The sequence below is a fragment of the Lepisosteus oculatus genome, chromosome 23, assembly GCF_040954835.1.
Source record: "Lepisosteus oculatus isolate fLepOcu1 chromosome 23, fLepOcu1.hap2, whole genome shotgun sequence".
In the NCBI taxonomy this organism is placed as follows: Eukaryota; Metazoa; Chordata; class Actinopteri; order Semionotiformes; family Lepisosteidae; genus Lepisosteus; species Lepisosteus oculatus.
Genome location: NC_090718.1, coordinates 918,054 through 930,642, shown reverse-complemented (window position 1 = coordinate 930,642; position 12,589 = coordinate 918,054). Strand labels below are relative to the sequence as shown.

Genomic DNA, 12,589 nt, shown 5'->3' with positions numbered 1-12,589 from the left:
AGGAGAAGGAGAAACAGCCAGTGCCCCAGCCCATGGGGTCAGTCCCAGCTCGGAGGGGCCCGGGTCAACAGCATCATCATTCACTGTTCCGATTGGAGGGGAGCAGAGAGTGGGAGGGGCCAGAGTAGAGACTGCATCATTGTCCGCTGTTCCGATTGGAGGGGAGGAGGGAGTGGGAGGAGCCAGGGTCAACAGTATATCATCGTCCGCTCTTCCAATTGGAGGGGAGGAGAGTGGGAGGGGCCCGGGTCAAGATAGCATCATCGTCCGCTGTACCGATTGGAGGAGAGCAGAGAGCGGGAGGGGCAAGGGTCAACAATATACCATCGTCCGCTCTTCCGATTGGAGGGGAAGAGAGAGTGGGAGGGGCCCAGGTCAAAATATCATCAACATCCAGTTTCGATTGGAGGAGAGGAAAGAGTGGGAGGGGCCAGGGTCAAGATATCATCAACATCCAGTTTCGATTGGAGGAGAGGAGAGAGTGGGAGGGGCCCAGGTCAAGATATCATCAACATCCAGTTTCGATTGGAGGAGAGGAGAGAGTGGGAGGGGCCCAGGTCAAGATATCATCAACATCCAGTTTCGATTGGAGGAGAGGAGAGAGTGGGAGGGCCAGGGTCAAGATATCATCAACATCCAGTTTCGATTGGAGGAGAGGAGAGAGTGGGAGGGGCCAGGGTCAAGCAGCACCAGAAGTAAGAGCAATAGCAGAAGCAGCAGCAGCAGGAACAGAACTTGTAGCTGTAGCAGGGCTGTGTAGTGGTCAGACACTGCTTGCACTGGCAGAGTCGCAGCAGCCTCAGGGAAAACTCCAGCAGTAGCAGTAGAATCAGGATTGTGTCAGTGCCTCTGTGTGGACTGTCAGGGAAGTAGCTGCAGTATCACTTTCAGTTTCTGTTTCAACAGTCCCAGCTTCCCAGTATCTTAAACTGGCCTTAGAGAGTCACTATGAGCCTTGGCTTGAGTCACTGACCTCCAGTGCCAGACCAGTGTCTGTGAGAGATCTGTGCCAGACCAGTGTGTGTGTGTGTGAGATCTGTGTGTGATGTCCAGTGCCAGACCAGTGTGTGTGTGTGAGATCTGTGTGTGACGTCCAGTGTCAGACCACTGTGTGTGAGAGATCTGTGTGTGACGTCTAGTGCCAGATCAGTGTGTGTGAGAGATCTGTGTGTGACGTCTAGTGCCAGATCAGTGTGTGTGAGAGATCTGTGTGTGACGTCCAGTGCCATGTGTGTCTCAGGGAGTCTCAGTGTGTCCCAGTGACTCTCGGTGTGTCCCAGTGTGTCCGAGAGAGTCTAAGGGAGTCTCAGTGTGTCCCAGTGACTCTCAGTGTGTCCCAGTGTGTCCGAGAGAGTCTCAGGGAGTCTCAGTGTGTCCCAGTGACTCTCAGTGTGTCCCAGTGTGTCCGAGAGAGTTTCAGGGAGTTTCAGTGTGTCCCAGGGAGTCTGAGTGTGTCCCAGTGACTCTCAGTGTGTCCCAGTGTGTCCGAGAGAGTTTCAGGGAGTCTCAGTGTGTCCCAGTGACTCTCAGTGTGTCCCAGTGTGTCCGAGAGAGTTTCAGGGAGTCTCAGTGTGTCCCAGGGAGTCTCAGTGTATCTCAGGGAGTCTCTGTGTGTCCCAGGGAGTCTCAGTGTGTCTCAGTATGTCCCAGGGAGTCTCTGTGTGTCTCAGTATGTCCCAGATAGTCTCAGTGTGTCCCAGGGAGTCTCAGTATGTCCCAGGGAGTCTCAGTGTCTAGCTCCTGCCTTGTGTGTCTTTGTTCATGTATCTCAGAGGTTCAACCTACAGTATCTCTCCAGGCTGTGTCGTGTGGCCCCTCGCTCTGTGTCCGGCCCCTGTCCCTGGTGGTCCGTGCTCGCTCTCTGAATCTGTCCAAGGTGGTCCGTGCTCGCTCTCTGACTCTGTCCCCGGTGGTCCGTGCTCGCTCTCTGACTCTGTCCCCGGTGGACCGTGCTCGGTCTTCGGCCCCTGTCCGGCCCCTGTCCCCGGTGGTCCGTGCTCGCTCTCCGGCCCCTGGCCCCTCAGAGCCCGCTCTCGGGCCCCTGGCCCCTCAGACCTCGCTCTCCAGGCTGGAGAAGTGCGCGGACCCGCGGCGGGAGCACAGGCTCTTGGCCTTGAGGGGCAGGCGGGGCGAGTAGAAGCGGGGCCGGGGCTGGGGCACGGAGCGCAGTCGCTGGTACTGCAGCCGGGCGCTGCCGGCGGCCCCGGGGGGCCCCGCGGGGGCGGCGGCGGGCGGGGGGGGGCCCCCCGGGTCAGGCGCCCCGGCGCTGAGGTTGGGCTGGCTGCCGGCCCGGGCCTGGGCGGGCGGGGGCGGGGCCGGGTCGGGCGGGCCGCCGGGGCGGGGGGGCAGCAGCAGCTCCTCCTGGCCGCGCGGCGCGGGGGGCCGGCAGGGGCAGCGGCCGCGGGGGTCCCGCTCCCGGGTCCGAGCCTTGGGCCGGGCCTTCCCGCCCGCCGCGCCAGAACCGGAGCCCCTTGCGCGCCTGGGCCCCTTCAGGGGCAGCTTGTCCACGGACCAGTAGCGGCGGGGCGGCGCGGCGGGCAGGGGGGGCCCAGGTGGCCCCGCGCCCCAGCTCGGACCCCCCCCGGACCCCCAGCCCCCCCCTTCCCCCAGCGGGTCGTCCCGGCTGTTGACGCTTCCCCCTTTCTCTCGGGCCGGGTAGGTCCCGAAAAACCAGCCGCCCCCCCCGGCCCCCCCGGGCCCCCCGGGCCCCCCGTCCCAGTACCTCTCGAACTGCCCGAACTCCCCCGAGGACTCTTCCTCTTCCTCCTCCTCCTCCTCCTCCTCCGAGCAGCTGGGCCCCTCCTCCCGCTCGGACCCGGAGCCCAGCGCCGGCGCCCGGCCCCTGCGCCTTCCTCTCTGCGGGCCGCCCCCCTCCTCCTCCTCCTCCTCCTCGCCTTCCTCGTCATCCTCGGTGTCCCACTCGTGGAAGGAGAGCCCCTCCCGGGTCTGGGGGCGCCCCCGGTCGCAGTGCAGCAGCAGGGGCCTCCTCTCGCCGGCGGCCCCCCTGCGGCGGCGGGGGCCCGCGGGGGCCCCTGGCTCGGCGGCCCCGCTCACCCAGAACCTGACGGAGGCGGGAAGCTTGTGCAGGCTGGGGTAGCGCCGGGCGGGGGCCCCGCTCCTGGGGCGCCGGCCGCGGCCCCGGGGCCCCCCCTCCTCCTCCTCCTCCTCCTCCTCCTCGCCCCCGCGCTCCAGGAACTGCCCCGCCAGGGGGGGGTACTCCGGGGGCCGCAGGCCGGAGCCGGCCCCCTCCTCCTCCTCCTCCTCAGGCCGCCTCTTCCTCCTCTTCGTCTTGGGGGTCTTCTTCTTCTTCTTCTTCTTGACCTTCCTCTTCCTCCGCTCCCGCTCCCTCTCCCGCTCCTCCTTCTTCTTCCTCTTCTTCCTCCTCCTCTTCTTCTTCTTCTGCTGCTGCTGCTGCTTCTCCTCCCTCCTCCTCTTCCTCTCCGCGCCCTCGGGCGCCCCGCCGCCCGCGCCCCACCCCTGCCACCATTCCCGCAGCGGGCCGGCTGCCCCCTCGCGCGGCCTCCTGGGCGGGACGGGGGGGGGCAGGGGAGGGGGAGGAAGGGCGCGGGAGCGAGGGGGGGGGGCCGTGGGGTCGTCCCCCAGCAGCAGGCTGGACTCCTCCTCCTCCTCCGCCGCCTCCTCCTCCTCCTCCTCCTCTTCCTCCCGTCGGCCGTGCGACAGCGAGGAGGAGGAGGAGGAGGAGGAGGAGGAGCGCGAGGAGGAGGAGGAGGAGGAAGAGGAGGTGGTCGAGGAGGCGGAGGAGGAGGAGGAGGAGGAGGAGGGGAGGGAGGCGGATGGAGAGGAGAGGTCCGGGGGCGGGGGGGACCGCCGGCCTCGCCTCAGGCCCCCCCCCGCCCCGCCCCTGCGCCCCAGGGGGATGATGTTCTCGTACAGGGGCCCCGGGCTGGGGGTCCCCGCCCCCTTCCGGGGCCCCCGCCGCCTCCAGAAGTCCCGGTCCCCGCTGAGGCGAGGCGGCGGGGAGGCGGCGGCGGGGGGCGCCTGGGGGGCCGGGGCCGGGGGCAGGGGGGCCCCCTGCGCTTTGGGCGGCAGCCGGGGGGTCCCCAGAGACTTGGGGGGCTTCCCCGAGCCGCCCCCCCCGCCGTGAGCCTTCTTCTTCCCGTCGGGCCCCTTCTCGGGCGGGTAGTAGCCCCCCGGCGCGGGGGCCGGCGCCGCGTGCCTCTGCCCCATCTTGGGGGTCTGCGCGCCGCCCGCCTGGGGGTCCCCGCAGGAGCCCAGGCCCTCGGGGTCGATGGGGCCGTAGTAGCGCTTGTAGCCGTCCAGGCCCCCGGCCCCCGCGGCCCCGCCCGCCCCCCAGCTCTGGCCCCCCGCGGGGTAGGGCCCCAGCTCGGCCATCCCACTCCTGACACCAACGGGCTTGGCGGTCCCGGACTTGGGCAGCCGCCAGCGGTCCACCACGGCCAGCCTGCGGTCCGGGCGGGGCAGGAAGGTGGAGCAGGGGAGGGGGGCCCCCAGGAGGGGGGTGCTGGCGGGCCCCAGCGCGCCGCCCAGCGTTAAGGGCGAGCCGGGGAGCAGGGGCGCCTTGTAGGCGGGCTGCTGCGCGGGGAGCTGCTGCTGCGCCGCGGCCGCCGGGCTGCTCATGGGCGCCGTGACGACGGAGTGGGGGGGCTGGTGGTGTGGGGGGGGCGGGGGGCCTTTGCCAGCCGTCTCGTCCTCGAAGCTGCAGCAGCTGTACATGCCCTGGGAGAGGGGGACAGCCGCCGTCAGACAGACCTCTGACCCCCCAGACAGACCTCCCTGTCCTCCTCTCTCCCGTCTCCCTGTCCTCCCCCTCTCTCCCTCCCGTCTCCCTGTCCACCTCTCTCCCGTCTCCCTGTCCTCCTCCTCCTCTCTCCCTCCCGTCTCCCTGTCCTCCTCTCTCCCGTCTCCCTGTCCTCCTCCTCCTCTCTCTCTCACGTCTCCCTGTCCTCCTCCTCTCTCTCCCGTCTCCCTGTCCTCCTCCTCCTCTCTCTCTCCCGTCTCCCTGTCCTCCCCCTCTCTCCCTCCCGTCTCCCTGTCCACCTCTCTCCCGTCTCCCTGTCCTCCTCCTCCTCTCTCTCTCCCGTCTCCCTGTCCTCCTCTCTCCCGTCTCCCTGTCCTCCTTCTCTCTCTCCTGTCTCCCTGTCCTCTTCCTCTTCCTCCTCCTCTCTCTCCTGTCTCCCTGTCCTCCCTCTCTCTCCTCCCTGTCCTCCTCTCTCCCATCTCCCTGTCCTCCTCCTCTCTCTCCCGTCTCCCTGTCCTCCCTCTCTCTCCTCCCTGTCCACCTCTCTCCCGTCTCCCTGTCCTCCCTCTCTCTCCTCCCTGTCCTTCTCCTCTCTCTCCCCCCTGTCCTCCTCCTCTCTCTCCCATCTCCCTGTCCTCCTCCTCTCTCTCCCGTCTCCCTGTCCTCCCTCTCCCTCCTCCCTGTCCTCCTCCTCTCTCTCCCGTCTCCCTGTCCTCCTCTCTCCCGTCTCCCTGTCCTCCTCCTCTCTCTCTCCTGTCTCCCTGTCCTCTTCCTCTTCCTCCTCCTCTTTCTCCCGTCTCCCTGTCCTCCTTCTCTCTCTCCTGTCTCCCTGTCCTCTTCCTCTTCCTCCTCCTCTCTCTCCTGTCTCCTTGTCCTTCCTCTCTCTCCTCCCTGTCCTCCTCTCTCCCGTCTCCCTGTCCTCCTCCTCCTCCTCTCTCCCGTCTCCCTGTCCTCCTCCTCTCTCTCTCCTGTCTCCCTGTCCTCTTCCTCTTCCTCTCTCTCCCGTCTCCCTGTCCTCCTCCCTCCCGTCTCCCTGTCCTCCTCTCCCCCGAGCCCCGAGCCCCAGCTCACCCTGCTGAAGGCCAGCAGGAAGTCCAGGCGCCCGGAGGGCCCCAGGCAGTGCCTGAGCCGCCAGTAGACCAGGTGCTCCCAGGCGAAGACCAGCAGGCTGAGCCCCATGGCCACCAGCAGCATGTAGAAGACCCCCGCCATGTTGTCGATGTCCAGCTTGCTGCTCATCACCTCGATCTTGTCGTTGTGGCAGATCCCCGACAGCCAGAGGCGCTCCAGCATCTCGATCTCATCTGGGGCACAGAGGGGGGAGAGTGGCGTCACTGGGGGAGTCCGTCTGGAGGGGGGGTGCCTCTCCCTCCGGCCCCGCCTCTCACCGTCGCCCACGAGCTGCAGCAGCACCAGGTCCACGGCGCGTTTCCACCGCGAGCCCTTCTGCAGAGCGATGCCGTAGCCGGTGGTGGCGAAGACCTTGCCCGAGCCGATCGTCATCACCTTGCAGCCCTCGTCCTTGCGGGCCATGTAGTTCAGCACGGCCGCGTCGTAGATGAAGGCGTCCAGCTTCCTGGGGGGGGGAGAGGGGGAGTGTCAGGGGCAGATCTGGGATCGGCATTGGGGTTGGGGCTGAGATAAGGGGTAAGGGGTGTCATGACTGTTGGTGTTAGCAGTGGGATTAGCAATGGGGTCAGGGATGTGACCAGTGTTGGGGTTAGGGGTGTGACCAGTGTTGGGGTTAGGGGTGTGACCAGTGTTGGTGTTAATTATGTGTCATCAGTGTTGGGGTTAGCAGTGGGGTTAGCACTGGGGTTAGGGGTGTGACCAGTGTTGGTGTAAGCAGTGGGATTAATTAGCATTGGGGATGGAAGTGTGATTGTGTTGGGGTTAGGGGTGTGACCAGTGTTGGTGTTAATTATGTGTCATCAGTGTTGGGGTTAGCAGTGGGGTTAGCACTGGGGTTAGGGGTGTGACCAGTGTTGGTGTTAGCAGTGGGATTAATTAGCATTGGGACTAGAAGTGTGATTGTGTTGGGGTTAGGGGTGTGACCAGTGTTGGGGTGTGATGACTGTTGGTGTCAGCGGTGTGGTAAGTATTGGGGTTCAGGGCTGGGCTGACTGGGGGTCAGGATCACATACCCCGTCTTCAGATTGTTGATGGCCTCCTCCACTCCCCTCTGGTTGTACTTGCCCATGTAGGTGTGCATGTCGGGGTAGTTGCTGCGGATGTTCTTCTCTGTGCTGCCGTTGGGCACCGTGCCGAACTTGAGGGGCGGGTACTGCTCTGTGGGGTGCTGGAACTGCGCGGGGGGTTCGGGGGGGAGACAGGGAGGAGGGGGAGGAGAGGAGTGGTGGTTTGGTCAAGACAACAGGACCACACTGAGCCGTCCAGAGTCAGGAAGGCCCGTTCCAACATCCTTGATTTAAACAAATAAACGCCATGGCCCACGAGGCACCTCTCCCCTCCGGCCCCAGGGGCTCGTGGGCCTGGCGGTCTCGGTGTCCCGGACAGCGCGCTCGCACCTTGTTGTCGCTCAGCCCGGAGACGGTGTCGATGTACTCCTCCTGGATCATGAAGGCGGCCAGGTTGGCCGTGTAGCTGGCCAGGAAGATGACGGCGAAGAAGGCCCAGACCAGCACCATGATCTTGCTGGTGGTGCCGCGAGGGTTCTCCACCGGCACCGAGTTGTTGAACACCAGGGCCCACAGCAGCCAGATGGACTTACCGATGGTGAACTTGGAGCCGCCGGCCCCTGGGAGAGAGGACAGGGGACAGGCCAGGGTCAGTACTGGTATAGAGTATAGTGTACTGCCACTGCCCTGAGACAGAGGAGTATCGTGTACTGGCACTGCCCTGAGACAGAGGAGTATAGTGTACTGGCACTGCCCTGAAACAGAGGAGGAGTATAGTGTACATCCACTGCCCTGAGACAGAGGAGTATAGTGTACTGGCACTGCCCTGAGACAGAGGAGGAGTATAGTGTACTGGCAGTGCCCTGAGACAGAGGAGGAGTATAGTGTACTGCCACTGCCCTGAGACAGAGGAGGAGTATAGTGTACTGGCACTGCCCTGAGACAGAGGAGGAGTATAGTGTACTGGCAGTGCCCTGAGACAGAGGAGGAGTATAGTGTACCGCCACTGCCCTGAGACAGAGGAGTATAGTGTACTGGCACTGCCCTGAGACAGAGGAGGAGTATAGTGTACTGCCACTGGCCTGAGACAGAGGAGTATAGTGTACTGTCACTGCCCTGAGACAGAGGAGTATAGTGTACTGGCACTGCCCTGAGACAGAGGAGGGGTATAGTGTACTGGCACTGCCCTGAGACAGAGGAGGAGTATAGTGTACATCCACTGCCCTGAGACAGAGGAGGAGTATCGTGTACTGGTACTGTCCTGAGACAGAGGAGGAGTATAGTGTACCGCCACTGCCCTGAGACAGAGGAGGAGTATAGTGTACTGCCACTGCCCTGAGACAGAGGAGGAGTATCGGGTACTGGCACTGCCCTGAGACAGAGGAGGAGTATAGTGTACTGCCACTGCCCTGAGACAGAGGAGGAGTATAGTGTACTGTCACTGCCCTGAGACAGAGGAGTATAGTGTACTGGCACTGCCCTGAGACAGAGGAGGAGTATAGTGTACTGTCACTGCCCTGAGACAGAGGAGGAGTATAGTGTACTGCCACTGCCCTGAGACAGAGGAGGGGTATAGTGTACTGGCACTGCCCTGAGACAGAGGAGGAGTATAGTGTACTGCCACTGCCCTGAGACAGAGGAGGAGTATAGTGTACTGCCACTGCCCTGAGACAGAGGAGGAGTATAGTGTACTGCCACTGCCCTGAGACAGAGGAGTATAGTGTACCGCCACTGCCCTGAGACAGAGGAGGAGTATAGTGTACCGCCACTGCCCTGAGACAGAGGAGGAGTATAGTGTACTGGCAGTGCCCTGAGACAGAGGAGGAGTATAGTGTACTGGCACTGCCCTGAGACAGAGGAGGAGTATAGTGTACATCCACTGCCCTGAGACAGAGGAGGAGTATAGTGTACTGGCACTGCCCTGAGACAGAGGAGGAGTATAGTGTACATCCACTGCCCTGAGACAGAGGAGGAGTATAGTGTACATCCACTGCCCTGAGACAGAGGAGTATAGTGTACTGCCACTGCCCTGAGACAGAGGAGGAGTATAGTGTACTGGCACTGCCCTGAGACAGAGGAGGAGTATAGTGTACTGGCAGTGCCCTGAGACAGAGGAGGAGTATAGTGTACTGCCACTGCCCTGAGACAGAGGAGGAGTATAGTGTACTGGCACTGGCCTGAGACAGAGGAGGAGTATAGTGTACTGCCACTGCCCTGAGACAGAAGAGTATAGTGTACTGGCAGTGCCCTGAGACAGAGGAGGAGTATAGTGTACCGCCACTGCCCTGAGACAGAGGAGTATAGTGTACTGGCACTGCCCTGAGACAGAGGAGGAGTATAGTGTACCGCCACTGCCCTGAGACAGAGGAGTATAGTGTACTGGCACTGCCCTGAGACAGAGGAGGAGTATAGTGTACTGGCACTGCCCTGAGACAGAGGAGGAGTATAGTGTACCGCCACTGCCCTGAGACAGAGGAGGAGTATAGTGTACTGGCACTGGCCTGAGACAGAGGAGGAGTATAGTGTACTGGCACTGCCCTGAGACAGAGGAGTATAGTGTACTGGCACTGCCCTGAGACAGAGGAGGAGTATAGTGTACTGGCACTGCCCTGAGACAGAGGAGGAGTATAGTGTACTGGCACTGCCCTGAGACAGAGGAGGAGTATAGTGTACTGGCACTGCCCTGAGACAGAGGAGGAGTATAGTGTACCGCCACTGCCCTGAGACAGAGGAGGAGTATAGTGTACTGGCACTGGCCTGAGACAGAGGAGGAGTATAGTGTACTGGCACTGGCCTGAAACAGAGGAGGAGTATAGTGTACTGTCACTGCCCTGAGACAGAGGAGTATAGTGTACTGGTACTGCCCTGAGACAGAGGAGGAGTATAGTGTACTGGCACTGCCCTGAGACAGAGGAGGAGTATAGTGTACTGCCACTGCCCTGAGACAGAGGAGTATAGTGTACTGTCGCTGCCCTGAGACAGAGGAGTATAGTGTACTGGCACTGCCCTGAGACAGAGGAGTATAGTGTACTGGCACTGCCCTGAGACAGAGGAGGAGTATAGTGTACTGGCACTGCCCTGAGACAGAGGAGGAGTATAGTGTACTGGCAGTGCCCTGAGACAGAGGAGGAGTATAGTGTACTGGCACTGCCCTGAGACAGACAGGCACAGTCGGACTCACGTTTCCCACTCTGCAGGCTGCGGTTGTACCCCACTGGGCTGAAGAACTCAAAGATGAAGACTGTTACCGCGACAACCGTCAGACACATGACGAACATCATCACCCAGACTGCCGGACTGTAGGGCTCTGGGGAGACAGAACAGAGCATGGCCACGTCAAGCAACCCCAGCCCCCCGAAACTGACACCAGCCCCCCGAAACCGACACCAGCCCCCTGAAACCGACACCAGCCCCCTGAAACTAACACCAGCCCCCCGAAACCGACACCAGCCCCCCGAAACCGACACCAGGCCCCCGAAACCGACAACAGCCCTCCGAAACCGACACCAGGCCCCCGAAACTGACACCAGCCCCCGAAACTGACACCAGCCCCCCGAAACCGACACCAGGCCCCCGAAACCGACACCAGGCCCCCGAAACCGACACCAGGCCCCGAAACTGACACCAGGCCCCCGAAACCGACACCAGGCCCCCGAAACCGACACCAGGCCCCGAAACTGACACCAGCCCCCGTCCCCAAAACTGACACCAGCCCCCCGAAACTGACACCAGCCCCCAGAAACCGACACCAGCCCCCCAAAACCGACACCAGCCCCCGAAACCGACACCAGCCCCCGAAACCGACACCAGCCCCCCGAAACTGACACCAGCCCCCTGAAACTAACACCAGCCCCCAGAAACCGACACCAGCCCCCCAAAACCGACACCAGCCCCCGAAACCGACACCAGCCCCCCGAAACTGACACCAGCCCCCTGATACTGACACCAGCCCCTGTCCCCAAAACTGACACCAGCCCCTGAAACTGACACCAGGCCCCCGAAACCGACACCAGCCCCCGAAACTGACACCAGCCCCTGTCCCCAAAACTGACACCAGCCCCCTGAAACTGACACCAGCCCCCTGAAACTGACACCAGCCTCCCGAAACCAAGCCCAGCCCCCGAAACTGACACCAGCCCCCCGAAACCAAGCCCAGCCCCTCACCCAGGAAGGCGGAGGGCGAGACGGTGCCGTTGCTGCGGGAGACCATGACGCTGATGCCCGTCTCCACGAAGGGCACCGAGAAGTCCACCACCTCCGACCTCTCCTCGTTGATGGTCAGGGAGCCGATGGCCATGTCTGCCCGCTTGTACACCACCTGCGGACGAGAGGGCGCTCAGACGGGGCCGAGCGGGGGCGCGGGGCGCGGGGCGCGGGGCGCGGGGGGCACACTCACCTCTCCCACCATGCCGTTCCACACCCCGTCAATCATCTTGCCATGCTTCCCATTGGTCACCAGGTAGAGGTCGTAGGTGAAGCCCACCATCCGGGCCAGACGCTTCAGGATGTCGATGCAGAAGCCCTTACAGCACTGCTTCATGGGAACGACCCCCTCCACCAGCACACTGAGACACAGAGAGAGAGGGGTCACCCCGGGACACCCCTCCACCAGCACACCGACACAGAGAGAGAGGGGTCACCCCCGGACACCCCTCCACCAGCACACTGAGACACAGAGAGAGAGGGGTCACCCCAGGACACCCCTCCACCAGCACACCGAGACACAGAGAGAGAGGGGTCACCCCAGGACACCCCTCCACCAGCACACTGACACAGAGAGAGAGGGGTCACCCCGGGACACCCCTCCACCAGCACACCGAGACACAGAGAGAGAGGGGTCACCCCGGGACACCCCTCCACCAGCACACCGAGACACAGAGAGAGAGGGGTCACCCCGGGACACCCCTCCACCAGCACACTGACACAGAGAGAGAGGGGTCACCCCGGGACACCCCTCCACCAGCACACTGACACAGAGAGAGAGGGGTCACCCCGGGACACCCCTCCACCAGCACACCGAGACACAGAGAGAGAGGGGTCACCCCGGGACACCCCTCCACCAGCACACCGAGACACAGAGAGAGAGGGGTCACCCCGGGACACCCCTCCGCCAGCACACTGAGACAGAGAGAGAGGGGTCACCCCGGGACACCCCTCCGCCAGCACACTGGCACAGAGAGAGAGGGGTCACCCCGGGACACCCCTCCACCAGCACACCGAGACACAGAGAGAGAGGGGTCACCCCGGGACACCCCTCCGCCAGCACACTGAGACAGAGAGAGAGGGGTCACCCCGGGACACCCCTCCGCCAGCACACTGGCACAGAGAGAGAGGGGTCACCCCGGGACACCCCTCCACCAGCACACCGAGACACAGAGAGAGAGGGGTCACCCCGGGACACCCCTCCGCCAGCTCACCGAGACACAGAGAGAGAGGGGTCACCCCGGGACACCCCCCCACCAGCACACCGAGACACAGAGAGAGAGGGGTCACCCCGGGACACCCCTCCACCAGCACACCGAGACACAGAAAGAGAGGGGTCACCCCGGGACACCCCTCCGCCAGCACACCGAGACACAGAGAGAGAGGGGTCACCCCGGGACACCCCTCCGCCAGCACACCGAGACACAGAGAGAGAGGGGTCACCCCGGGACACCCCCCCGCCAGCACACCGAGACACAGAGAGAGGGGTCACCCCGGGACACCCCTCCACCAGCACACTGACACAGAG

At 63.3% G+C, this 12,589-nt stretch overlaps 2 protein-coding genes across 3 annotated transcripts in view; one reads left to right on the top strand and one right to left on the bottom strand.

The window, feature by feature from the left end:
• The window catches only part of LOC138224561 (uncharacterized), a 277,799-nt gene that overhangs the window by 110,737 nt on the left and 154,473 nt on the right, over positions 1-12,589 (top strand). The window lies entirely within an intron of this gene.
• Positions 2,050-12,589, bottom strand: part of LOC102687933 (glutamate receptor ionotropic, NMDA 2D) — a 33,756-nt gene continuing 23,216 nt past the window's right edge. Inside the window, exons 7-14 of the mRNA XM_069182771.1 lie at positions 11,255-11,423; positions 11,023-11,176; positions 10,040-10,165; positions 7,249-7,478; positions 6,865-7,025; positions 6,109-6,296; positions 5,792-6,024; positions 2,050-4,698 (exon numbers count right to left, since the gene is read on the bottom strand). Of these exons, the coding sequence (XP_069038872.1) occupies positions 2,050-4,698; positions 5,792-6,024; positions 6,109-6,296; positions 6,865-7,025; positions 7,249-7,478; positions 10,040-10,165; positions 11,023-11,176; positions 11,255-11,423 (3,910 nt within the window). The remainder of the gene's footprint in view (positions 4,699-5,791; positions 6,025-6,108; positions 6,297-6,864; positions 7,026-7,248; positions 7,479-10,039; positions 10,166-11,022; positions 11,177-11,254; positions 11,424-12,589) is intronic.